The sequence below is a fragment of the Desmodus rotundus genome, chromosome 2 (assembly GCF_022682495.2).
Source record: "Desmodus rotundus isolate HL8 chromosome 2, HLdesRot8A.1, whole genome shotgun sequence".
NCBI classification, from domain to species: Eukaryota; Metazoa; Chordata; class Mammalia; order Chiroptera; family Phyllostomidae; genus Desmodus; species Desmodus rotundus.
The window spans coordinates 197,671,753-197,694,725 of record NC_071388.1 but is presented as its reverse complement, the minus strand read 5'-3'; the positions used below and the strand labels follow the sequence as shown (position 1 = coordinate 197,694,725).

The window sequence follows — 22,973 nt, the reverse complement described above, 5'->3', positions numbered from 1 at the left end:
ACACGTCGAGGGGAGGAAGAAACCAGGCACGCGGAGCCGGAGGCAGAGACTCTGCCACTCAGATGGCCTCTGGCAGCCTCACTGGGCTTCACGTCGGAGTCCTAAGGCGGTCGGAGAGGAGGCAGGAGTCATTTTGCCTCCACCTAGAAAACACAGAGCCAGGCAATGCTGCTTTGAAAGCCCCCTGCAGAGGGCTCTCCAAAGGGAAGAACCTATTCTTTCTTGAACCCTAGGCCACAGTGCTTCCTGGGGGCACTTTTGACCCCCACCTGGCAGGTCAAGGGCAGAGTAGCCATATAACCACTATGGCCCTTGAGTCAGATTCATGACCACAGGCCTGCTCTGCCTGGCAGGACAGTTGGAGAGAGGCTGACGACATGCAGATACACAGGAAAGGGCGCTGTTGTGGGGCAGGGACCACAGTACTCAGAGCACCAGCAGCCTCTCCTAGATCAGTGGGCGGCACAGTTACTGCCGAGGTCAGGGAGCTGCTGGGCCTGGAGAGCAGTGGGCAAGACACAGGAGCCCAAGGCCACAGGCTGGGTGAGAGCAAGGGAACCAGCAAAGCCATTCTGACACTGGGGCATCGGACAGAGTGGCACTAGCTCTGGGGCTGTCATGGGGGTTCATGCCAGACTCCTTTGGAAAACTCCAGAGACATTTTGTGGGGACGTTTCTATGGGGTAGGGGTAGAGCAGTTTTGCAGAGAAGTTCTGCAGGTGCTCAGGGGAATTCTGATATACATATTCCTGTTGGTGGCACCCCAGGCTCCCTGGTCACGGAAGCTCAGAGTCCTGATGCCACCATCAGACTGCTCCTTCCTCTCGGCACCCTCACTCGCCAGCCCCTATTCGGCACAGGCTCCTCTCCATTCATGCACCAGCTCCCGCTCCTGCCCTCGGAGTTCAGACCTTCATTTCGCCTCCTACCAGCCATTCCCCGGCTCCAGAATCCACGGCCTGCCTTTCTGATGCCTGTGTCAATAGCAAATGCCCCCGACGTTAGTGTGCACTGGAACTACCTCGGGAGATTCGAAGTTACAGTTTCCAGGGGGATTGCTCTCTGGTTCCCATCCGACGTGTGGCCTGGGAGTCTGCATTTTCACACTGCAAGGCCCACTGATGTCGCGGGTCTCAACAGAAAACAAATGCTGAGAACTATTGGCCTGTCAATCGAGAGCCAGAGCCCTGCATGCCATGGGTTTAATGAAGCTGTCATTCCAGGGTTTTCTCTCACTACTTTCTGGCCCAGTCAAGGAGGCCTGCTTGCTTTTCCTAAAGATGCCTCGTTGAGTTTTATCCCCATGCTTTTGTCCTTTTATGGACAGCACACTAACCATCTCTATCAAAATCTTGTCAGTTCGCCTAAGGCTCAGCTCAAAAGCTACTTCCTTTCCCCAATATCTTCGTGTATCCCCACAGATGGCAATGACCTTTCCCTGGGCTGACCATGAAGGCACTTTCCCTTCTATTGCCTTTGCTGCAGGCTCTATGTTCGCATGCTTTCCCCCGAGCAGATTACAAAACTCCAGTCCGTGGAGATGCGTTCTCCTGCGTGTCCGCTTCTGCCTCCAAGTCCCCAGCGTGGTGCCTCACATGCAGCAGACGCCCCATCATGTGACGGGAGAATGCAGCGCATTTCTCTCAGCCTGACTATCTGTACCGTTTAATACGCATTGTTTCAGTACACAGAGGAAAAGGAGTCTTCCTTCCCGTCTTCCTTTGTACGTGCAGTTATCACATTCCCAGACATCTGGTTGGAATATTCTTTCTAAGCTTAGTCTGTTCACCTTCAACGCTGCAGGGAACGAGGCTATTTTGGTCCACAGACCCAGCATTTGAGACAAAAGTAATTTTAATCAACATGGCTCCTGGTGTAGTTTTTTTTTCTCCTAGCCACACACTTGAGTTTTTACCCATAAAAGGTGATAAAAAGACATTTAGGTATTTTTGTAAGGAAAATACTTAAACCATCGCTTATGAGATTTCTAATTTGGGGCTCTAAGTTTCTAATAAAAAAACTACTCTAAGCAGCTTCTAAAAATAAGAACTTGTAGTGCTTGAAAATTCTTGAGCAACATTTTACATTAAGTTTTTCAAGCTACTGAATTCCATAAAAGCTCACAAATCTCCATCTTGGAATTGGACCTGCTGTTTTGTTTCTGGCAGATTTGAAATCAGGCGGGGATTTCTTTGGAACTGCACACACGGTCAGGCGTTTGGCCCAGGACGCCAAAAATAAGATAAAAATACATACTGCTTTCTTATCTAATGACACGATAGGAACATTTTCCGCTTGAAAAGATACATTTCTACAACCTTGAGTTTTAAGGGGTTTTGTTTGTTTGTTTGCTTTTTTAGTTTCAAAGTAACCAACCATAGTGAGACACATCAAACAGAACACAAACTTGACAGAGAGGATGATCCTCACGTTAGGTAGTATGTAGTTGCATGCGTGGGTAAGACACCCAAAGGAAGTAAACTAAAATGTTGCATGCTTTTTTCTGTTTGGACATTACAGGTGATGATTATCTTGTCCCTGCTTTGCAGTATTCTTTAAATTTTCTACAGTCAATGCCTACTAGTTTTATTATAATAAAAAATGTAATCGAGGAGAAGAAATTAAGATGCTAAAATCAGAATGTTTCAAAATAGACAAACCTAAAAATAACTAATGCTTGAAAATTTTCACATCATGCCAAAAAATCAAATGCTCCCAAGAACCTATATGATAATCAACATGTCATTCCCCCATGACATAAGTAACGTTCAAGCCACAAGCACACGAGACACGTTGGCCCCCAGCCCTGCAGACCCTATTGTTTGAATATACTCAATCTTTAATTCAATTCACATCCAGGGTTTAAAGAAACACTTCTGAATTTTTTGAAAGAAATCATCGCATGAAACTAACATTTTCTAAAGATAAAATGCAGAAAGATCTAAATCCCTTTGATTTTTGTAGCTATTTCACTTCAGTTATAAAACTTAATATTCAGATAAAAGTTTAAGCTTTATCATGTCTCATTACAGAAAAGAGTAATATAGACAAAAGGTGTTCAGAAAAGAATGCTAACAGAGCCCTCCCGAGCATCAGGGTAGATTTCAGTGGATGCCTATATACACACATGAAAAACTGTTCTTACTCTTAGCCAAGCAGAAACACTCCTTTGGGTAAACATCTCTAGGTATTTCGACGGCAGGCCCTAACCCCGAGTACTCCCAGCATTTGCGATTTCTGACCCTGCATCACATTCCCATATGCAGTTTACAGCTACACATTTGCATTCTATCTCCAAACATCTTTAGTGAAGAATGCTTTTGAGCAGACCAACACAACATAAGATTAGCTAACTAGAAAGAAGGGGCCCCAATAAACCTATTCATTCAATTGTTAGGAAAGAATGCATTCAGATCTTGGAACTATTTATGCTGGAAACTCTATGATTCTGGCATCTTCCCCTCTGCTAGGTCCCCTGCTGAGAATGTGAAGGGCCCTCAGATGCCTTTGCTGCTGAGCTGAAGCCAGGAGCAGAGGAAAAGCCAGACCCACTTATTTGTAGATGCAGCAAATGCTCTGAATGTGAGCAAAGCCCAACATTGAAACAGACTGAAACATCATCAACAAAAACCAACTCCCCTCCAAAAACACTACAATTATTCTAGAAAATAATTTGAATTTATAGACCAATATTTCCTAGTTAACACACTCAGAATACTTGCTTTTCTCCATGCTAGCTCACGATTAATTGAATTTCTGAGAATAATGCAGATGAGATTCAATAGAAGCCAAATGGCAAGAGAGGTGCATTGTTCATAAATATGAATGCAAATGATTACAGAGAGAAACCTACATGTCATGCAATTAGCATATGTAAAGGGGAGAAAGAGTGAATGCCTACGTCCAAAAATATTAATTTCCTGCTGAAACACACCAGTATCCACAGGGATCTGCCAGAAGCAGGAAGCAGACTTTCCTGGCCACGTGGTGTGAGCGTAAGCAGCAGAACGCCCCGACACTCACCCATACCTGACCCAGGTATGAGCGGGCGCTGTGGCCCTGACGCCTCCCCGTTCTGTGTCACGCCTGTCCTCGGAGCATCTGTGAGATCTGAGCACAAATCTACGGCTACGGGTCCCTAGGTGTCAGTCTACGGCGATAAAGAGGAGGCTCTGGGAGAGACCCGAAAACTCGCTGAGGCTCAGCAGTAGCTCCAAGAGTTAGTGTGCCAGCTTCCACCTGCTGCAATCTGAGGAAGAAACACCTGTGTGGAGACTAAGCATGTTGAAACCTTCATGAGAAATCATGGTGGCATTCAAACAAAAACAGGTTTTCTATAAGAGGGTTAAGAAAAATTATGTAAAACTCAGATGTAAGACAAAAGAAATATTTCAGTGTCATACAGGGCAAAGGCTACCCATGGATTACAGAAGGGAAAGCACTTCAAGTCACTGTTTACTGCTCATTAAAGGTCTCAGGCTTAGTGAAGTGACAGCTAATAAATTTTGTTTGGCAGAGATACAAATAATTTCTGTTCAGTGGAAATGACCCCAAAGGTTACAGTTGGTGGGATGATAACCAGTTTTGTATATAACCCAGCAATTTTAATGTATGATTTCTTCATTACATTGTCTGTAAATATTTAGTTCTTTACATCTTATTGGTTCCTTCACTGATTAAGGAGTTGAATAAAACCTTTGATGCCTGTTCATTTTATACTTTGGCAGGAGTTATGATTTTACCATTTAAAGATTAGGCTCTAGCAAGTAGGTTATTATTTCGATGTGTATTCATATGACTATTTATCTTCAATTATTAAATGTGAATATTCTATATAACAATAATTAGTTTTTATTTTGTTTTCTTTTGTATATTCTAATGGCGCTGGTGTGCTAAAAAAGTAAATAAGGCAGGTATTATGTTTCTTAATGTGATGACATAATAAGGGATTATCCCATGCTTTTATCACATTAAATAGACAGGTATTTAGCTATACTATATATTTCTAACTCTACTCCATAAACAGCATGATTTAGGAAATAATCACTTGCTTGTCTCGGCTTCAGAGAATCTGACAAGTTCAAACAGCAGAGCGTCATGAAAACAGACAGAATTCCCCACCCAGAATTCACATTAACGTGAGCAGCTGTAGCTCCGGCAGCTCTAGCAGGTCCAGGGGATCGTGACTTCAGCTCACACAAGCTTCCGGGCAGGTTATAACATCATCATCAACAGCTGCCACGCAGCTCGCAAGAGTGACAAACACAGGGAGGGCAACCTGCTAGAAGACACAAAGGCGCTGTCAAACATTTAAGTGACGTTTCTCAAATCTGGATGGGCAGAGGGACCTCAGAGCGACAAGAGAACAGAAGAGAGTCATGTTTGATGTGATGTCATTGCTGAACAGTCCCATGCAGGCTGAAATTTAATTGGCATTGTCTCCACATTTGCTGGGATGAGTGTAGATAGCTTCCATGCTTTCAAATTATGCCTTGCATTAGAACCTGTGGGAAGCTTGTTAAAATGCAGGTTTTGATTCAGTGGGTCCAGGTGGGGCCTGAGAGCCTGTAGTTCTAACAAGCTCCCAGGTGATGCTGAGGCTGTGGTCAGGAGACCCCGTTGAGAATGGTAAAGACTCTCTCATCTCGCTAAAGTGGAAAGACCAATGTGGGCTCCTCATGCTGACCACGGCGAGCCAGAGCTTCTGGAATGCATTTTTCAAACACGTAAAATAATAAAAATTTCTGAATTACAGGAACACCATACTTAAAAATGATAGAACCACCTTTGAAAATCCTAAAGTGATATTCCGATGTAGAAACATTTCTGCACAAAGAGGTATAAGAGAAAGGTCTGAAAATTCTTTGTAGACCTGGTGATGTGGGTGTCATGTTAAAAACAAAATAAATCTGTCCCAGTCCTTTGTCCCTGACCTTTGGCTTGAACCCTTGAGACATGGCCCCTGGTGCCAAAACAGAACTCCCCGAGCGAACACCTTGCTGCCGGGATCGCACTGGAACTGGGGATTACTGGGCACTTGAAAACATCAGTCTTGTTTTGCAGACTGTCCCGTTAATGTCAAAGATGGGCGTGCAAGGTCTTCGATGGGGCTGGACAACCTCAGTGACAGAGATGGCCGCTTCCTTGTCATCGTGTGTCAAGTACAAACAAGGTAAAGCCACACACTTTTGTTAACATAGATACATGAGATCCAGACACAGGGAGGAACAAGACTGTGGTCCCTGGGTGACCCTTTGTTTTCACGAGTGTGAGGAGTGCTCAGGGGTGTGGAGTGGAAACCAAACTGACCACAGACCTACGCACATGGAATAATTTTATGAAGATTTCAGGGGTTGAAAGATTGAAGTCAAGTACCGCGCTGACAGGAAGCCCTGGGTGCATTTAAAAACATGATGTGTGAAGTGTTTGTTTCCTTTCCCGGGGGAGCATGTTTTAAGGAACATTCCCACAGACCTTCGTAAATACAGACCTCAGTAACATTTTGAGAGTAAGTTCTGGACCTTTAGCTGATTTTCAGGGTGTAAGAGGCCCCGATTAGTGTTCAACAGACCACCAACAGGACACACCTGAGTAATGAGACCAATTCTCGGGCAGTTTTACAGACTAACGGGCCATTTGCCCCTTGTGGATAGTGAGAGACTACCATTTCTCTCCATAGTCAGCTCGGCCCAGCTCAACTCCCAAAACCCTTCATGGTGAATTTTTCATCTTGAAACAGCACCACAGAGAAGGGGTGCATGGATATTAATTCTGTTGAGAACTTGGTTCCCTTTTCAGTCAGATTTGGGAAGTTGGGTTATAGCAACTAAAAGAACGTTGCAAATCAATGATGAGAGAATTTTCAAGTTGATTCCCAAACAATAAAAGGACAACACATGTAAGACCTTTGAAACCCATATATTTATCTTATTGCCAAAATCCATATTAAGTGGTGTGCTGTTAAAAAAAAAAAAAAAAAAAAAAAAAGCCCTGACTGGTGTGGCTCAGTGGATTGAGCACCGGCCTGCAAACCAAAGTGTCACCAGTTCGATTCCCAGTCAGGGCACATGCCTGGGTTGGGGGCCAGGTTCCCAGTAGGGGGCACACTAGAGGCAACCACACATTGATGTTTCTCTCCCTTTCTTTCTCCCTCCTTTCCCTTCTCTCTAAAAATAAATAAGTAAAATCTTGAAAAAAAAATTAAAAATGGAAAAACACACAGTGTAAGGGAAGAAATCATAAAACATGCAAGTACCCAGCTGGAGAAGACTTGTTGTTCATAGCAGTAAAATCTAACATCTTCATTCTCTACTAGGACATGTAAATAATAATATATCTCAAATATTTATGTATTCGCTCAACAGCTATCATGTGCTTTTATTTTCAGTTGGCTGGTAGATACCAAGAAATACACTAGGATAGAGGAAGAATAAGATACAGTCTCTGTCCAGTTAATAAAAATAGCTTCATTGTTTTTGTTAAAAACAAGTCAGCCTCACTATTAAACATTCATTTCAGAGCTGTCTGTCCATAACCTATCTTCTCCACCCCCCCGCAACACACACAATTGTACAACTAATGGCACCGGACTGTATAAGCCGTTCTATATCCTGCTTTCTCCATTGGCAATCTATCACACGCATCTTTTCATGATTACAGAACTGTATGACTTTCATGGCCATATAACATTCCATTCTACTTAAGGAGATCTGATTGATGGACATTTAGTATAGTCTCACTGCTTGCTATTAAATGCAGTAACAAACACCTGGAGGGGCAGTATAGAATGGTAATAAGGGCATGGATTCTGAAGTCAGACTGCTTGGTTTTAAATCTCAGTGCAGTCTCTTCCCAACTACGTAACCGTGGTCAGGTTACCGAACCTAAGCCTCATCTGTGAAACTGGAGTGATGATAACGCCTCCCTCACACGGTTGCTGTAACTGCCCCCATGAAGTAGTTCATACATGTAAAGCACTTAGAATGGTACCTAGCAGATCGTAAGTGCTTTAGAAGTGTTTGCTACTATTGTTCTTACTTTCACGTTTGTGCAATTAATGCTTTAGAAGAAACTTCTAAAAATGGGCTAAGAGCCTAGAAGGCTATGAATGAACATGTTAGATCTGAGTATATTCTGCAACGTATCCTCCAAAAAGCTTATACTGGTGGATTAACCATAACTTTAAAAACAGTTCCCCTTGCTTGGCAGTCACGAGACTTGGAAGCTCACCGCCAGTCTGACCACGCTGCTACACTGATTCCGTGCACACCATGGGCACATGGGAAGGGCAAGCAGCGAGGTCAGGGACCCTGGAGGAAATGACACAGAGAATTCTAGCAAAAATATCCTTCAAAAATGAAAGTCAAATGGAGACATTCCAGAAACACAAAAACTGAGAAAATTCATCACTAGGAGAACCATGCTAAAAGAAACACTAAATAGAGAAACTTAGGCAGAAGGAATGAGATGCCAGATGGACGAGTAGAACTACAGGATGGAATGAGGAAAAACAGAAAGCATGAATATGCAGATAAACCAAAGATGTGTAACTATAAAACAATAAAAATAAGTCCTGTGGATTTAAATATATGCAGAATAAAATTGTACCCAACAACCCACTCTTCCCAGGAAGTGACAGAGACACTGATGTGCATGGGACCCCCGTAAGTTAAGGCTGTGCGCTGTAATCTCTTGGGTCGCCTACTAGGACACTTGTAAAGAATTTATAACAGGCTACTAGAGGAGGGACAGTGGAAGAGTTAAAATACTTGATTAAAAAGAAGGCAAAAAAAAAGATAAAGAATAACTAATGGGGGCAAGTTAACAAAGAGCAATATGGTAGATTTATACCCAAATATGTCAGATTACATCATGTGGTAATAGGTTAGATATAACAATTAAAGAACAAAATTGTCAAATTAAAAAACCCCAACTATACACCATTCCTAAGAACACAGTAAAAACATGAGGGTATAGAAAACTCGAAAGTAAAAGGCTGGAAAATGCTTTGCAAATGCTAACTAAAAGCTGATGTTGCTATATTATTAGACAAAGTAGGCTTTAAGGTAGGAAATATTATTAGAGATGAACATTTCTTAGTGATAAAAGGGTCACTTTATCAAAGAGATAACAATTTAAAAACTGTACATGGCAAATAATAACATAGCTTCCAAATATATGAGGGAAAAACGGACAGAACTGAACGGAGAAGTAGACGAACCCACAATCCTTGTGGGAGACTGTTAGAAACTCCTCTCAGAGATTCAGAGAACAAGAAGAAGAAAAGTTGATTAAGGATATAGAAGACTGAAAGTAAATTTACAGAAAATGACCTGACATATAAGACACCACACACAATTGCAACAAAAATTAACCATTTGTAGGGAAATAAAGCAAATTTCAAGAAATTTGAAAGATGGAAATTATATAGCATATCTTCCTAACTACAAGGATATTAGGCTAGAAAAAATTTTAAAACAATAATTAGAAAATTCCCTAATATTTAAACATTTATATAATATACTTCTAAGTAACCCACAGGGGAAATTAAAGAATGTTTTCAACAGAATGGCAATAAAGAAACAACTTACTAATGCTTGTAGGATGCAACTATACATATTATTAGAAGGAAACGTAGAGCCTTGAGTGATATATTGGAAAAGAAGAAGGGCTACAAATCAATGATTAAGAATCTACTTCAAATATATTAGAAAGATAACAGCAAAGTAATTCTGAAAGGAGGATTCAAACAATAAAGAACAAAAATTAATACTTGTAGAATAGAGAATATTTACAAAATAAAAAGTTGATTCTTGGAAAAGACTACTCAAATTGATAAACTCCTATAAAACTGATCAAGAACAGATGTATACTTAGGAGTGAAGAGAAAGAGATTATTACAGATTCTACAAAGATAATAAGAGACATTGTAAACCTCATGGCAACTGATTTGACAACTGAGATAAAAGGGACAAATTCCTAGAAAAACACACCTTCGACTGTAAAGGAGAAAACAGAACATCTGGATAGTCATGTATATGGTCTGTCCAGAAGGTGTCCAGTCATGTAATATGAAAAATAGAGACATTTATTGAAGTAGATACAAGAAACATTGAACACAGGACAATGATGACTCAGTCCCTTTCAAAATAGGCACCTTGGGACCTCACACAGTTCTCCCAATCACCATCAGCTGCCCTGTCATATTTTCCTGAATCCCATCAACAGTCTGAAATCTCTTCCCTTTCAAAGGTGACTTTAGTTTTGGGAAAAGCCAGAAGTCTCAAGGCACCAAATCTGGGCTGTAAGGGGGCTAATTCACCTGGGCAATTTGAAGTTTCACAAAAAAAACTGCACGAGATGTGATGCATGAGCGGGTAGGTTGCCATGCTGAAGCTGCCAACCACCAACTGCCCAGAGCTGTGGCCTTCTGAGTCATCTGAATAGTTTCTGTGGAGGACTGTTCAAGCTTCACACCAAATGTGATGCAAATTCATTGCTCTACTCACTCAGTCATTTTGAATGCAATGGCCACACAGTACATGTGCTCACTCAATAGCGTCTACCGTCTCCACTGACTAGTACAGTGAAGTCGTCATTGTTCACACATGTGCATTCCAGTCCACTCTCCTTGGCCTGCCTGGTTACATTGATGTCGTGCAAACTGTTCTCGTTATATTAAACATGGCTGGACTTTTCCCGGGTAGACCTAGTGTAACAGCAAAGATAATTTTGAAGCAGAACAAGGTTGGAGGCTTTCACTGCCTGACATCAAGACGTTTTAGAAAGCTACAGTAAATAAGGGATGAGTGTTGGCAGAGATGAAGACAGACTAATGAACTAATGCAAACGTGTAGAGAGTACATATGGAGAGAGTATAAATAGTCACATGATTTCTGACAAAGTTGATGCTTCCGTAAATGTAAAGAGGACCATCCTTTCAATAAACAGTGCTTAGTATATTAGGTATTCCTATAGCACAAAAATGAGTCACAAATCAACTCCAAGTAGATTATAGATCTAACTAAGAAAAGAAAAATAATACAACTTCCCAAACATAAGAGAATATCTTCATGACCTCGTTATAGGCAAAAGTACCTTAAGCAGGACACAAAACATTGTAAACATAGGTAAAGACTCATAATTGAACTATGTTAAAATTAAGAACTTCTGCTCACCTAAAGACACCACCAACAGAATAACAAGGAAAAGAAATTTGCAATACATATATCTGACCAGCAACTCACCAATAAATCAATAAAGAAAACACAAGCAATCCAATTAAAAAGTGGCTAAAAGGCAACCAGGCTATATATAAATGGCCAATAAACACATGAAAAGGGGCTGGATATCATTCATCAGAGAAATCAAAATGAAAGCACGAAGAGGTATTGCCACACACCCACTACAATGGGTCAAATGAAATCACTGACGTTAGCAAGGGCTGCGAGGACGTGGAGAACCAGAAATCTCGGCCTCTTGGTAGGAGTGTACACTGGTACAATTCTTCAGAAATCACAATGGTGTATCCTGAAAGCTGAACATTGCTTATGACCCAGCAATTTTACTTCTACATTCACACTCAACAGTAAAATGTACATATTTGCTCTAAAAGGGCTGTAAAAGAAAGTTCAGAGTGGCATGATCTGTAAGTCTCAAACTGGAAACAACCCAAATACACATCAGTAATTGAAGGAATAAAGTGTGATATGGTCATATAATTTAATACTATACAAAACCAAAAATGAATTGTAACTATATACAACATGGGTGAATATCACAAACAAAACAGTAAATCAAAGAAGCCAAATTCAAAAGAATGCATACTGTATAATTCCATATATGTCAAGTTCAACCATGGTATGGTGCCAGAGATCTGGGGAGTGGGTACCCTGGGGAAGATGCAGGGTAGGGGGCAAGAGGGGACTTCTGAGGTACTGGTAATGCTGTACTTACAGAAACACGGGTGGTGATTATTGGGTGCACTACAGCAAATGAGGCCTGAAACGTCGTTGCAGGTGGCCAAAAGGACAAGACTGAAGCTGTCCTGGTTCGGGCACATCATGAGAAGGCAGGGTTCTTTGGAAAAGACAATAAAGCTGGGAAAGCAGAAGGCAGCAGGAAAAGAGGCAGACCCAATATGAGAGGGACGGACTCCATAAAGGAAACACAGGCCTGAGTCCATTGGAGCTGAGCAGGGACAGTGAAGACAGGCCAGTGTGCATATCACTCATTCCCAGAGTTCTCAGACGCTGAAGCTGAGTCAGCGGCATGTGACACACACACACACCCCTTACACACCTATATCCAAGAGCCAGGTACCAGGTTCTCTGTTCATGAAATTCTCAAGTCCATTAGGAGCTGTAGAACTTCCTCGCCCACTCCTAAATGCATTGTGATCCCATTTATGAGGTGACACGTGCAAAGCACCGAACCAGCGTGTCTTCAGATATTCCTCCCTCTCGCCCCAAAACTGGTCTCTCAAAGAGCCCCAGCGCTTCACGCCGCTGAGCACTGTGCCTGGTCCCTTCTTACACATCAAGACCTCTGTCGCGTTCAACTCCGTGTTCCAGAAGCCCAAAGTGCAGCATCCATGCCTGTGTGGTATTTAATGTTGCATGACATGCTCTATTAAATTTTTCACAAGTTAACGTTCATTCTTACAAGCAGAACAAAATAACGTTTAAAAATGAGATGTATGATCTGTAAGTCTCGAACTGGAAACAATCCAAATGTAGGTCAGTAATGGAAGGGGTGAAGTGTGATCTGGCCTGATCCCCCATGATGAGCGCCATAGTCAAGCTAATGGATGAACCTCGTCAAACCTGACTCAACAAAGTACAAAGAAATAGAAGCAAAAAAACTGACTCATGATCAGATAACGGATGACATCCATTACAATCCACTTGACATTGCTGTGCGCTTACTGCTAGGATCTCTGTTGGGAATTGGGAGGCAGATTCTTAGCCTCGAGGGACCCACAATCTAATGGGACAGACAGATATGAATATAGCCAACTACACGCTCTATCGCAGCTTGCTCTTACTGCTACTGAAGTGACATTTATACACTTAAATGCAATAGAATTTAAGGGAGCTTGGGAATCTCTCAAGTGTCCTTTTATCTACCGAAATAATAACATTTGTATTTAACATTAACACAAACCAAGGTCAGCCCTGGCGGGTGTGGCTCAGTGCATTAAGTTCCAGTTTGTGAGCTGTTCCCAGTCAGGGCACCTGCCTCGGTTGCAGGCCAGGTCCCTGGTTGGGGGCGTGTGGGAAGCAACCTATTTATGTATCTCTCGCACATTGATGTACATTGATGTTTCTCTCCCTCTCTTTCTCCCTCCCTACCCTTCTGCCTAAAAGTAAATAAATAAAACCTTAAAAAAAAAAAAGAAAACCAAGTTCAGGAAATCCGCATTCTTGTCGTTTCTGTTGGTAAAATGTACCAAGTTTTCCCTAGGACGCCCACTGCTAGGACGTCATGCTCAGGAGAGCGTCCCGCAGTATGCCCACAGGAAACTAGGTGAGAGGAAAGGGATCCCGAAGCCTGAGGAAAGTGGTCAGCGGGCACCCTGTGACCTTTCTCACCTCCCTGCTGAACTTGAGATGTGGGAAGGAGAAACCCTACATTTTCTAGGCTCCTTTGGAAACCAGGCTCCACCAGTTAGAAGCACTCTTGCAGAATTTGGAAGGTGGAGAGGAGCAGGGCTGGCTTTTCTCTTCATGACTTTCAGTGACCGACAGTAAATATGTAGGATTCTTCTTTCTGCCTCTGGTTCAATGGCTTATTGAACTAGGTTGAATTTTCCTCTTAGGATTGGATTAGATTCAGAAACAAGACTTTATGCTCAGGTTTTGGTGGTTAGTTGAGGAAACACAGCAAATCATATTACCTCTTTCCATCTGTTCCCTCCAGGACAGACTAGCAGTACTTTGAAGAACTGCAGCGAGAGTGAAGTGCGGGGCCTGCCCGCGTTCCTCAGAGTCTCGTCGCCGTGGTGAGCAACTTGGCAGATGTTTGTGTTTCTACTTTCCAACGGGGCTAAACAATCTTTTTAAAAAATCACGTAAATAAACAGGAGGTTTGATTCATTCTAGAAAAGTCGACTTCATAAGCCTTTTTCATTAAGAGAGGTGTATGATGCTAAGCTCGCAGAAAGACTTCACCCTTCCCTGAAATTGTAACCCACTGTACAATCCAAAAAGCAGCTGCCCAATAAAAGAAACAAACATACGGAGACTGGCTGCTCTGCGAGGTTGAATCAGTGCCTTATTCTTATTTTACTAGTAACTGGGACTCACCTAGAACACAAATAAATTCAACCCACGGGACTGCCAGACGTCACATCTGTGCTCTGTCCCGGCATGTGGTTGTTTTTCTTATTTACCTGGGGAACGTAGATGCACTCTCAACACAGCCTAGACTTTAAGAACTTACTCGAGCTCCCTCTTCAGCATTCTGGGATGTAAGTGGTGCTTCAGTGTCGTTCGCACTGAGGTCAACCCCCTGGTTCCCCAGAGCCACCTCTCCTGTTGACTGAGCCTCAGCAGACCAGCCCTGTGGTTGCAGGCCTCATCCATCTGGCTTGGCTGCCCAGCCATGAGCTTCGGGGAGTTCCCTGCCCTCCCTGCCCATCAGGCTAATTGCCAGCTAATTCTCACACTCCCTCAGGTCTGCCTACGTGCCGCATTGGCATAGCTTCTGAGGTGAGGCCCCGGGCCACGGAATGATAGAGGCCAACTTGTTTCTGTTACAGCAGGATGGATTCAAGCCCATGCCTGCTTCAGCCCTTTGGATTTTGGCTCACTGCCCTGCAGGGACCATGGACCTGTACACGAATCTGGTGCTTTGACCAACTTCTTTGTACATCTTCTGTGGGCTGCTGTGCAGGCTCAGTCCAGCTCCCCTCCTCGGGTTAGAGCATTCCCCATAGCCTGTTCACGCACATCCACAGGACAGACGGAAAACCATGCCCCAGTTGTGGCTTTTTGGACAGTGTTGAGAAGGGGAAGAAAAATTAATCGGCTTCAGTTTGTTGTTAGGAATGCACACCACGGGTAGTTCTTTCGGGAAATGGTGCTGAGTCCTAATTCTGATTCGCCCAATACAGAGGCAGAAGTTCCCCTTTACGTCATCCTACACACGGCAGTCTGGACCTCTCCTATGGTGGTTAACTAACAGTGATTTGTTTTGCTTAAAAAAAAAAAACTGTACAAACAATAGAGGATGAATGCTTTACCTTGTATACTTACTACTTTTGAAACTAGAAATAATTCTATTGTAAAGTAGGTAAAAATATTTCTCTCCAAGGTGAAGAGAAGACGTGGGCATAACAACATGGTGACTGGTACTCAGACACGCAAGCAAATTCCCTTTGGAGCTCAGTAACTAGCTCATCCAACAGGCAGTAACAGCAAGTAAGGCTTAGTGTGGTGTTAATTAATTTATACTATAATTAACTTTCTTTCCCATATTAAGTAAGGCAGTTTGAAGTAAGGTTTTTTTTTTTTTTAAGTGGTTTCAGAGAACTTGCAAAAACACACCAAAAGTGCTCTAGTCCAACGCCAGAACACAGTTTTGTCTGGCCTGCAGTTAATTTAATATTTCAGAAGCCTTTTCAACATTCTCCAGTTCAAACCAAAGCTAAAACAATACTTATGGGGAAAAACTGAGTGAGAAAATAAGATCTAATATTTATGTAATTCCACAGATCAAACAATTCAGGGACCATAGAGCAGCATTTTAGCTGATTCAAGTTCAAAATAATGGAACAACCATTTGCTAATGTAAAACAAAAATTCTGGCTAATTTTACTGATAACACATTAGGCATGATGGCTTTATCAGCTGAAACACTTAAAATTCTGTGTAAGTTTATTGCAGGTGTCACAAAATCAATATGATCAGCCTTCTTGATTTGCTCTAGCCCTTCTTTCCCCACAAACACAAATAAAATGTCCAGTTTTGGAGTCTTTCAAAGTGTAGGAAAATGCAATGATGTCAAATGTGGAAAGAATATCACTGGGGATTTTTGTCTGCTCTCTTCTTCTGAAGGCACACCCAGTTCCTTTGGGAGAACTGCCCACTGTCCCCCTTTGCCCCCCCATCAATTTCAACGGTAACCTTAACCCTGGCTGCCAATCACAGCCCCTGCTTACACAGACTGGCTCCTGGCCCAGTGATCCAAACACAGCCCTCTGCACCCCTTGGACAGCGTTTGGTGCAGTAATGAGCTCGTAATCCAGGCCAGGCCAATTAAATACCTTTCCTGAAATTCTCCCCATTGGACTCCTTTCAGGAGTGAAACAGAGAGAATTTAAGCCCAGACCTCCCTGCGTGCGGTCTGAGACAGAAGGCAGCCCAGAAGCATGGGGCCGCCATGCAGAGAGAAGCTTGGGAAAGAGTGGGAGAGATTTCCATTGAAGATGTGGGCCTGGGGACCTCTATACTTACACTGTAAAAACCACTAACTGTCCTTTTGATCTGGAACAGGTTTGAGTTAGTTTCTGTCATTTGCATTCATGGAATCCTGGCTCATGCAGGTAGATGGTGACCTTGAGTTTGGGCATTCCCAATAGTGGTGAACTTAAAGGGTTGTCTTCCTAGTCCTAGTGCCTTTGCAGTCCATAGGGGTGGTTTCTGAGGTCCTGTTTTCTGTCATCCTGCCAAGGCTTACTGGTCCAGGGTTGTGCCTGAGTCAATCGAAGTTTCATCTCAGGAAGTTAATTCGGGTTTTTATCTGAGAGAGAATTTGGTCAGGGCTAAATTCTATGTGCAGTGGCACTCTAAAGGCAGGGGAAGATGCAGTCAACATCTCCCTGGTTCTGGCCCTTCCTGAGGCTTATTTATTTGACCCCATCCATGATGGATTCCAGGAGCTACCCAGTCCTTCCCAGACTGCAATTGGTTTCCTCTTCAAACCAGAGAACATGAGATTATACACCAAAAAACTGTCTCTGCAAGTCATTGGTTAGGATACTTTTCACTATGGGAAATATAAGACTTCAAAAACAATCCCCTGGAGCAATAAGGAGCTTTTACCTTGAACAGTGGGCCTAGAGGAAGGGTGGCCCAAGGTACAGTATATACAGCAGCTAAAGAACATCGCCAAGACCCGTGTTTTATCTCCCTGTTTGCCATGAGCACAGCTGACTTCTCTCAGAGGCCGATTCCCCTGGGGTCCCCAGTGGGTGCTGCTCACCGTTGGGACCACCTGTGTCATCATCCCCAGCCAGCAGGAGACAGAGAAACTTCTCCATGCATGGACCAGCCTAAGCAGTTTTGGAAATAATATCCTGGCAGTGGTGTAAGAAGAGCTCCAAGATGTCTTTAAGAGTCAGAATTAATTTGGCTTGGTGACTGCCTGGCTGGTGGGGTGTGGGAAGGGAGGAGCCAGGGGATACCAAGTATCTTATTTAGGCATCTTGGTAGGTGGAGGCAGTGCCAGAGCTGGTTTGGCAGGATGGGTGACAGTACATGCAGGTTCAGTGTCTCGACTGATTCACTCGGAACTGCCCAGCAGTCAGCTGGAGCCTGTCCGGAAGCGCTGCCATCAAAGGGAGCCACCCGCCCCTGACAGGGAGTGAGTTTTGTTGTGGGTGAGATAAGTTCCCTGTGAACTGCTCTCCCCCTTCCTGCCCAGGGAACCACTCACATGAAACAGGCACCACCTGCGTGACTCACGAGCTGTGGGTGCCTACACAGCGGCCATCTCCACCTTCCCTCCACCTTCCAACTCTGGTTTTGTTCGGGAACACACACACGCCCCATTCTAGAGGGTAATTAGCCTCATCAATGGCTCTCAACCATGGCTGCCTATTAAAATCAACTGAGGAGCTTTGAAAAAATCACCAATGCCCAGGATCCTCATATACATATGATTGTGGTAAAAAAAAATCACATAACAAAATTTACCGTCTTGACCACTGTAAAGTGTACGGTTCAGGCATTAAGTGCATTCACACTGTCATGCAACCATCACCGCCATCCGTCCCCAGGACTTTCTCGTCTCCCCGCACTGAAGCTCTGTGCCCCTTAAACAACTCCACATTGCCCCTCCCCTCAGCCCCAGGCAACACCGTTCTCTTTCCATCTCTGTGAATGTGACTCTTCTAAGTGCCTCATGTAAGTGGAATCATACAACATCCATTCTTTTGTGACTGGTTAGTTCGCTTAGCGTTAGGTCTTTAAGGCTCGTCCAAGTTGGAGCACGTGTCAGAGTTTCCTTCTTTCTTTATTTTAAGGAGGGATAACATTCCGTTGTGTGGATGGGCCCCTGTCAGTGACCACCTGGGTGGGCTTCCATCCTTCAGTTATTAGAATAGTGCTGCTGCTATAAACATCAGTGTCCAGATATCTCCATATTTTTAAAATGCTTTCCATGGGATTCCAATATGCAGCAAAGGTTGAGAACCATTAGTGCAAGGTGGTCCCCAGAGATTGTGAGGGGTCCCGGGGAGAGGCAGGCCCCCTCAGTGGGCCTGATCCATCTGTTCCATTTCTAGTACTTGTCACATCCAGTGATCAGATCTTCCACGTCTGTCTCCATCAACAAACTTGAAGACTCAGGTGGGTGGGATTAGGTTTTGTTTGCTCAGTATCTCCCAGATCTAGCTCCAAGTCTGGCATCCGGCAGGAGCTTATTAAGTTACCGCTGCATAAAGACTACCAACCCACCACTTAACTCTATCCGACCATTAAAACCGACTGCTCCCTTCTGCTGCTAGAAATTAGGTACCATTGGACCCTGGGCCCTTGCCCATGGCCCTGATGGGGGCCTGGGCCTGAGTTGGGGACTACGATCTTTATGAATTAAAATTACATGTGCAAAGAAGCCCCAGCGCAGATGGGGGAACAGGACAGTGGTAGGAATAATAGGGGCCACGGCCCCTTGCTCTGGTTTCTTCCAGGTCAGATGCTCCAAAAAGGGTGGCTGTGCCACACACACCCTTGCACCTGAATGACCTTCCCTGAGAATGTTTGTTTCCCCATCTCCACAATCCACTTTACAAGGAAAAGGAAGCCATATGCTGTATTTTTCCTGAGGTGGGTTTTCCAGGCCCTCTATTCACGTCTGCAGCTCCACATCCTTGTGTTTACTGTGGTTTTAATTTTTAATCTGAGTTCCTAAGATCAATTTTTACTAAAGCCTAAGGAAGTTGAGAAGTAGGCCCAGATAAAAGAAATACCCAAACCCCCAAGAAAGCTCATTTTACTCCATAGTTAACTCTGTGGAGATAGTTGGAGGGAACCTCCTCATAATGGGAAGCAGGGGTATAGCAAATTGAGAATGCCTGTCTCCCCTTTTGTCTTAGAAGCCACCAGACACACTGTGCAGTGGGACAGGGCAGCAGGCACAGGCCATGGCAAGCAGAATAGTAAGCATGTCCCCTACTTCTGTAGTATTATCCGGTGCCTGGGGCATGGAGGCTGGGTCATGCAGGGTCAGAGCTGGTCTTTATTTGAAATGTGCAGATTTTGCTTATCATGGGTATTTTTTGCATTAATTTTGGCTTCTTGAAGTAGCACATTAAAACCATTTCTCCTGGTTGCTTATTTGGCACCCATTCCATTTTGTGCCTTTCTTGACTCCAGTCACTCTGGGCACCTCCCGGCTTGCCTCTGAGGTAGGACTGGCGTTTTCAGGAGGAAAGCCTGAAGCTGCCCTCTGATCTCACACAGCCCACAAGCCCCCTTTCTCTGGGCTGACTTCCTCCCAGGTCTCTGCCTCCACCCATTCTGACACCCCCCCCCCCCTCAGTCTGTCTGCCCTCCTGCTCTGCCCTCGACCCCCTCCCACCACTTTCCCAGGGTAACCAACACTAGGGCACCAGGAAGACACAAGAGGGCCAGTGAAGGGTGGGCATTCCCCATTCCTGTGGGGGTCTTTGGCCAATGCAATTTTTGAGCTTCAGATGGACACGAACACAATTAGCAGGGCCTGTTCCTTTCCAAAGAAATCTTTCTTGTACCAATGATGAAGCTGATAGTGCCCGAGGTGAACCATGGCCAGCCTCAGGCTCTGGAACCTCAAGGCAGCAGGATGGTACACTAGGAAATGGAATTCTATGTAATTGTAAATGTACTCAGCATGGCAGCCCAGGAAAAAGTCCTGATAGCATAAAAGGGTGGACAGATCTTTAAATGCAGATAACCCTACTTGAGCAATACCCATTTACTGATCGTGAAGAATTAAACAGGAATGAAGACCACAACAACTCAGGCCTTATGAAAACTGCTGTACCATGTGAGCTACAAAGAATTCTTTAAGAAGGCCTTACAATGAGTGTATAAATAACTGTGTGTATCTTTGTACCCCCACTACCTCCCTAGAACAGTATGGAAGAAAGCAAGCCCATGAGTCTGGGCTCTTCCGGAATGGCAGCTGAGAACCCTGAAATTCAGGCCCATCTCTGTTAGGACCTAAGAGGGAACTGCGTCCACTCATCACATCCTTGACCCTGGGTGGTGTTCCTGCGCTACTTGCTTCAGCAGCAGTAAACCCGCCTGAACATAAATGACCATGTCTCTGTCACTGTTTCAGCCAATCTTCAAAGTCACAAGGATCTAGCCCAGCTCGTCCTCCTTGGTCCTATCTTAATAGTTCATTACTGTTATTACGGATGTGCCCTAAAATAATAATTACTCCACTCACTGGCCTGATGTGAAATGTAATTACATATGCAAATAGCTTTATAAAAATATTGTGTGAAGAACAGCCTGACACACCAGTCACCGTGCTCGGCAGCCCATGATCCCCAGGCCCAACCACAAAGCCTTACCAGGACCGTGTGCATCCCAGTGTACAGCCTGCTGAGGCACACCAGCATGGAGAACACCACAGCCATCATCAGCCCCAGGCCGAAGGGGTACTGCAGGGAAGAAGAGGACACAGGGATGTTAGGTGGTGCTCACACACACACCGTCAACACCCCGGGAGGAAGCAGGGCTCCTGGTCCAGTAACGCCAGTCTGAGCCTGGCATGCCCTGGACCAGCAAGCTGATGATCATGTGACACTGGGGAAACTGAGGAAGGAGGGGGAAGATGCCTAGGAATATAGTTCTGGGAGGAAGTTTCACAACATAAGACATAGTAGAACTTGGCTGTAAGACTCATGTCCACAGCGACTGTTCTGACTATTTTCATGCAGTAGATAATTATTTCTTTCTACATGTTCTTAGAGTAAAACTTACGAAGTGTACAGTGTTGAACAAGGGGCAAGCTAGCACCATGGTGAAATAGCTTGGCAACCACGGGCTTCCCGAGGAAGGACAGGGACAATAGGCCCAAGCTAAGAATGGGCGTGGTTGTGTACAAACGTCAAGGCAGAGGCCCCGACTTCGCTAAACCTCAACATTCGCTGGTGGGAGAGCAGCCGGGGGAATCGGGCTAATGCCGAATCGTGTAAGGAACATGTGAGTATTCTGCTTATAAACTAGACATTGGGCCATCATCCACGTGCTTCAGGGACTCATTAGTCTGGCCTTCCACGGAGAATAAAGATAATAGAGAACAGTCTACATTATGCAATGCACTTTACAGTCACGATCTCACTTAATTTCCACCCAACGCTATGAAGTAGGTTCTATAATTAGCTGCACTCCACAGAGGAAGAAACCCTTAATCACAATAAGTTGCATTAGTGTTAAAATTTAGCACAAAAATGCTTCCCCATCAATCATCACATTTGATCCTGAAAACAGGAGCTGGGGATCAGAGAGGCAAAATGTCTTTCCCAAGGTCACATGGCCAGAAATGACAGGGTCAGAACCCGAAGCCACACGGTCTGAGACCAAGGCCAGCATATTCTTTCCAACGTAACATGTGAGTACAGTAACATACAGCTGTACATCTTTTCTTAAGATTTATCATTAACTGGGTGTCAGTTTGTCATCAAAAGAATGCTAAAAATGAATACATTGATGCATTCTGAAATTAGAGTCTAGGCATTAGGTTCAACACATATTTATATAAACAAATCCATATTTAGTGCTATTTAGAAGCGATAACTCAAATAGCTAAATATAGTTATCCTTAAAATTAAGTAAGAAAGACCTTTATAAGTCAGGCCTTATGAAAACTGTTGCAGCCAGGTGGTGAGGGACACCTTTAACTGGAACCTAATTAACAAAAGAAACAAGCAAGCAAAATATAACCAGAGACATTAAAATTAAGAACAAATTGACAGTAACCAGAGGAGAGAAGGGAGGGGATAATGGAGGGAAGGGGGAAGGGCTTTCAGGAACAACTATAAAGGACATGTGGACAAAACCAAGGCAGGGTGGAAGCAAGGGAGGGAGGGAGGTTTGGCTGGGGTGGTGGGGAGTGGTGGTGGGTAAACGCAGACAACTATAATTGAACAACAATAAAATAATTAAAAAAAAAGAAAAGAGACACTAAAAATATTTAAAAAATAGATTCAGCCTTAAGTTAAATATTCTCTACGAACTATACTGATAAGATAGAAATGGGGGGGGGGTTGAAAAGAACCTGTAAATGGAGAATATATTACCAAGTGAAACTCATTAAATGTTTTAGTTGTTTTGAAAAAATTAAATATTTATAAGAATAAAAAAAGAAAAGAAAACTGTTGCATCATGTGATCTAGAAAGAATTTTTTAGGAAGGCCCGGGTGGTATCCACTGCACGTTCAAATGGTGGTTGTCTCCCTGCAGTCGGCCTCCACCGGCTGGTTTTTTCGGAGTAAATCGGTACGTTCGCAGGCGCTCTGGGTGCTGAGAGCAGCCCAGTGAGGCCAATGCGGGGCCCACTACGTCCTTCTGGGGAAGAGGTCACTGGGCACGACATAGCTCAGGAGTCTGCCTTAAGTTAGTTCAGACAGGCCTGGGGCTCCCAGACATTTTTTGATCCTGGCCTGACATTGAAGCAAGTTACGACACAAGGTTATACTTGGTTAGAGATATTCCTTATACCTGTCCCTTTCCCAGTTAGGTCTAACCCCAGGTGAC

The 22,973-nt window shown here is 43.9% G+C and overlaps 1 protein-coding gene across 1 annotated transcript in view; it reads right to left on the bottom strand.

The window, feature by feature from the left end:
• The window catches only part of SGPP2 (sphingosine-1-phosphate phosphatase 2), a 98,631-nt gene that overhangs the window by 7,869 nt on the left and 67,789 nt on the right, over positions 1-22,973 (bottom strand). The window contains exon 4 of the mRNA XM_024563983.4: positions 20,786-20,875. Within this exon, the coding sequence (XP_024419751.1) occupies positions 20,786-20,875 (90 nt within the window). The remainder of the gene's footprint in view (positions 1-20,785; positions 20,876-22,973) is intronic.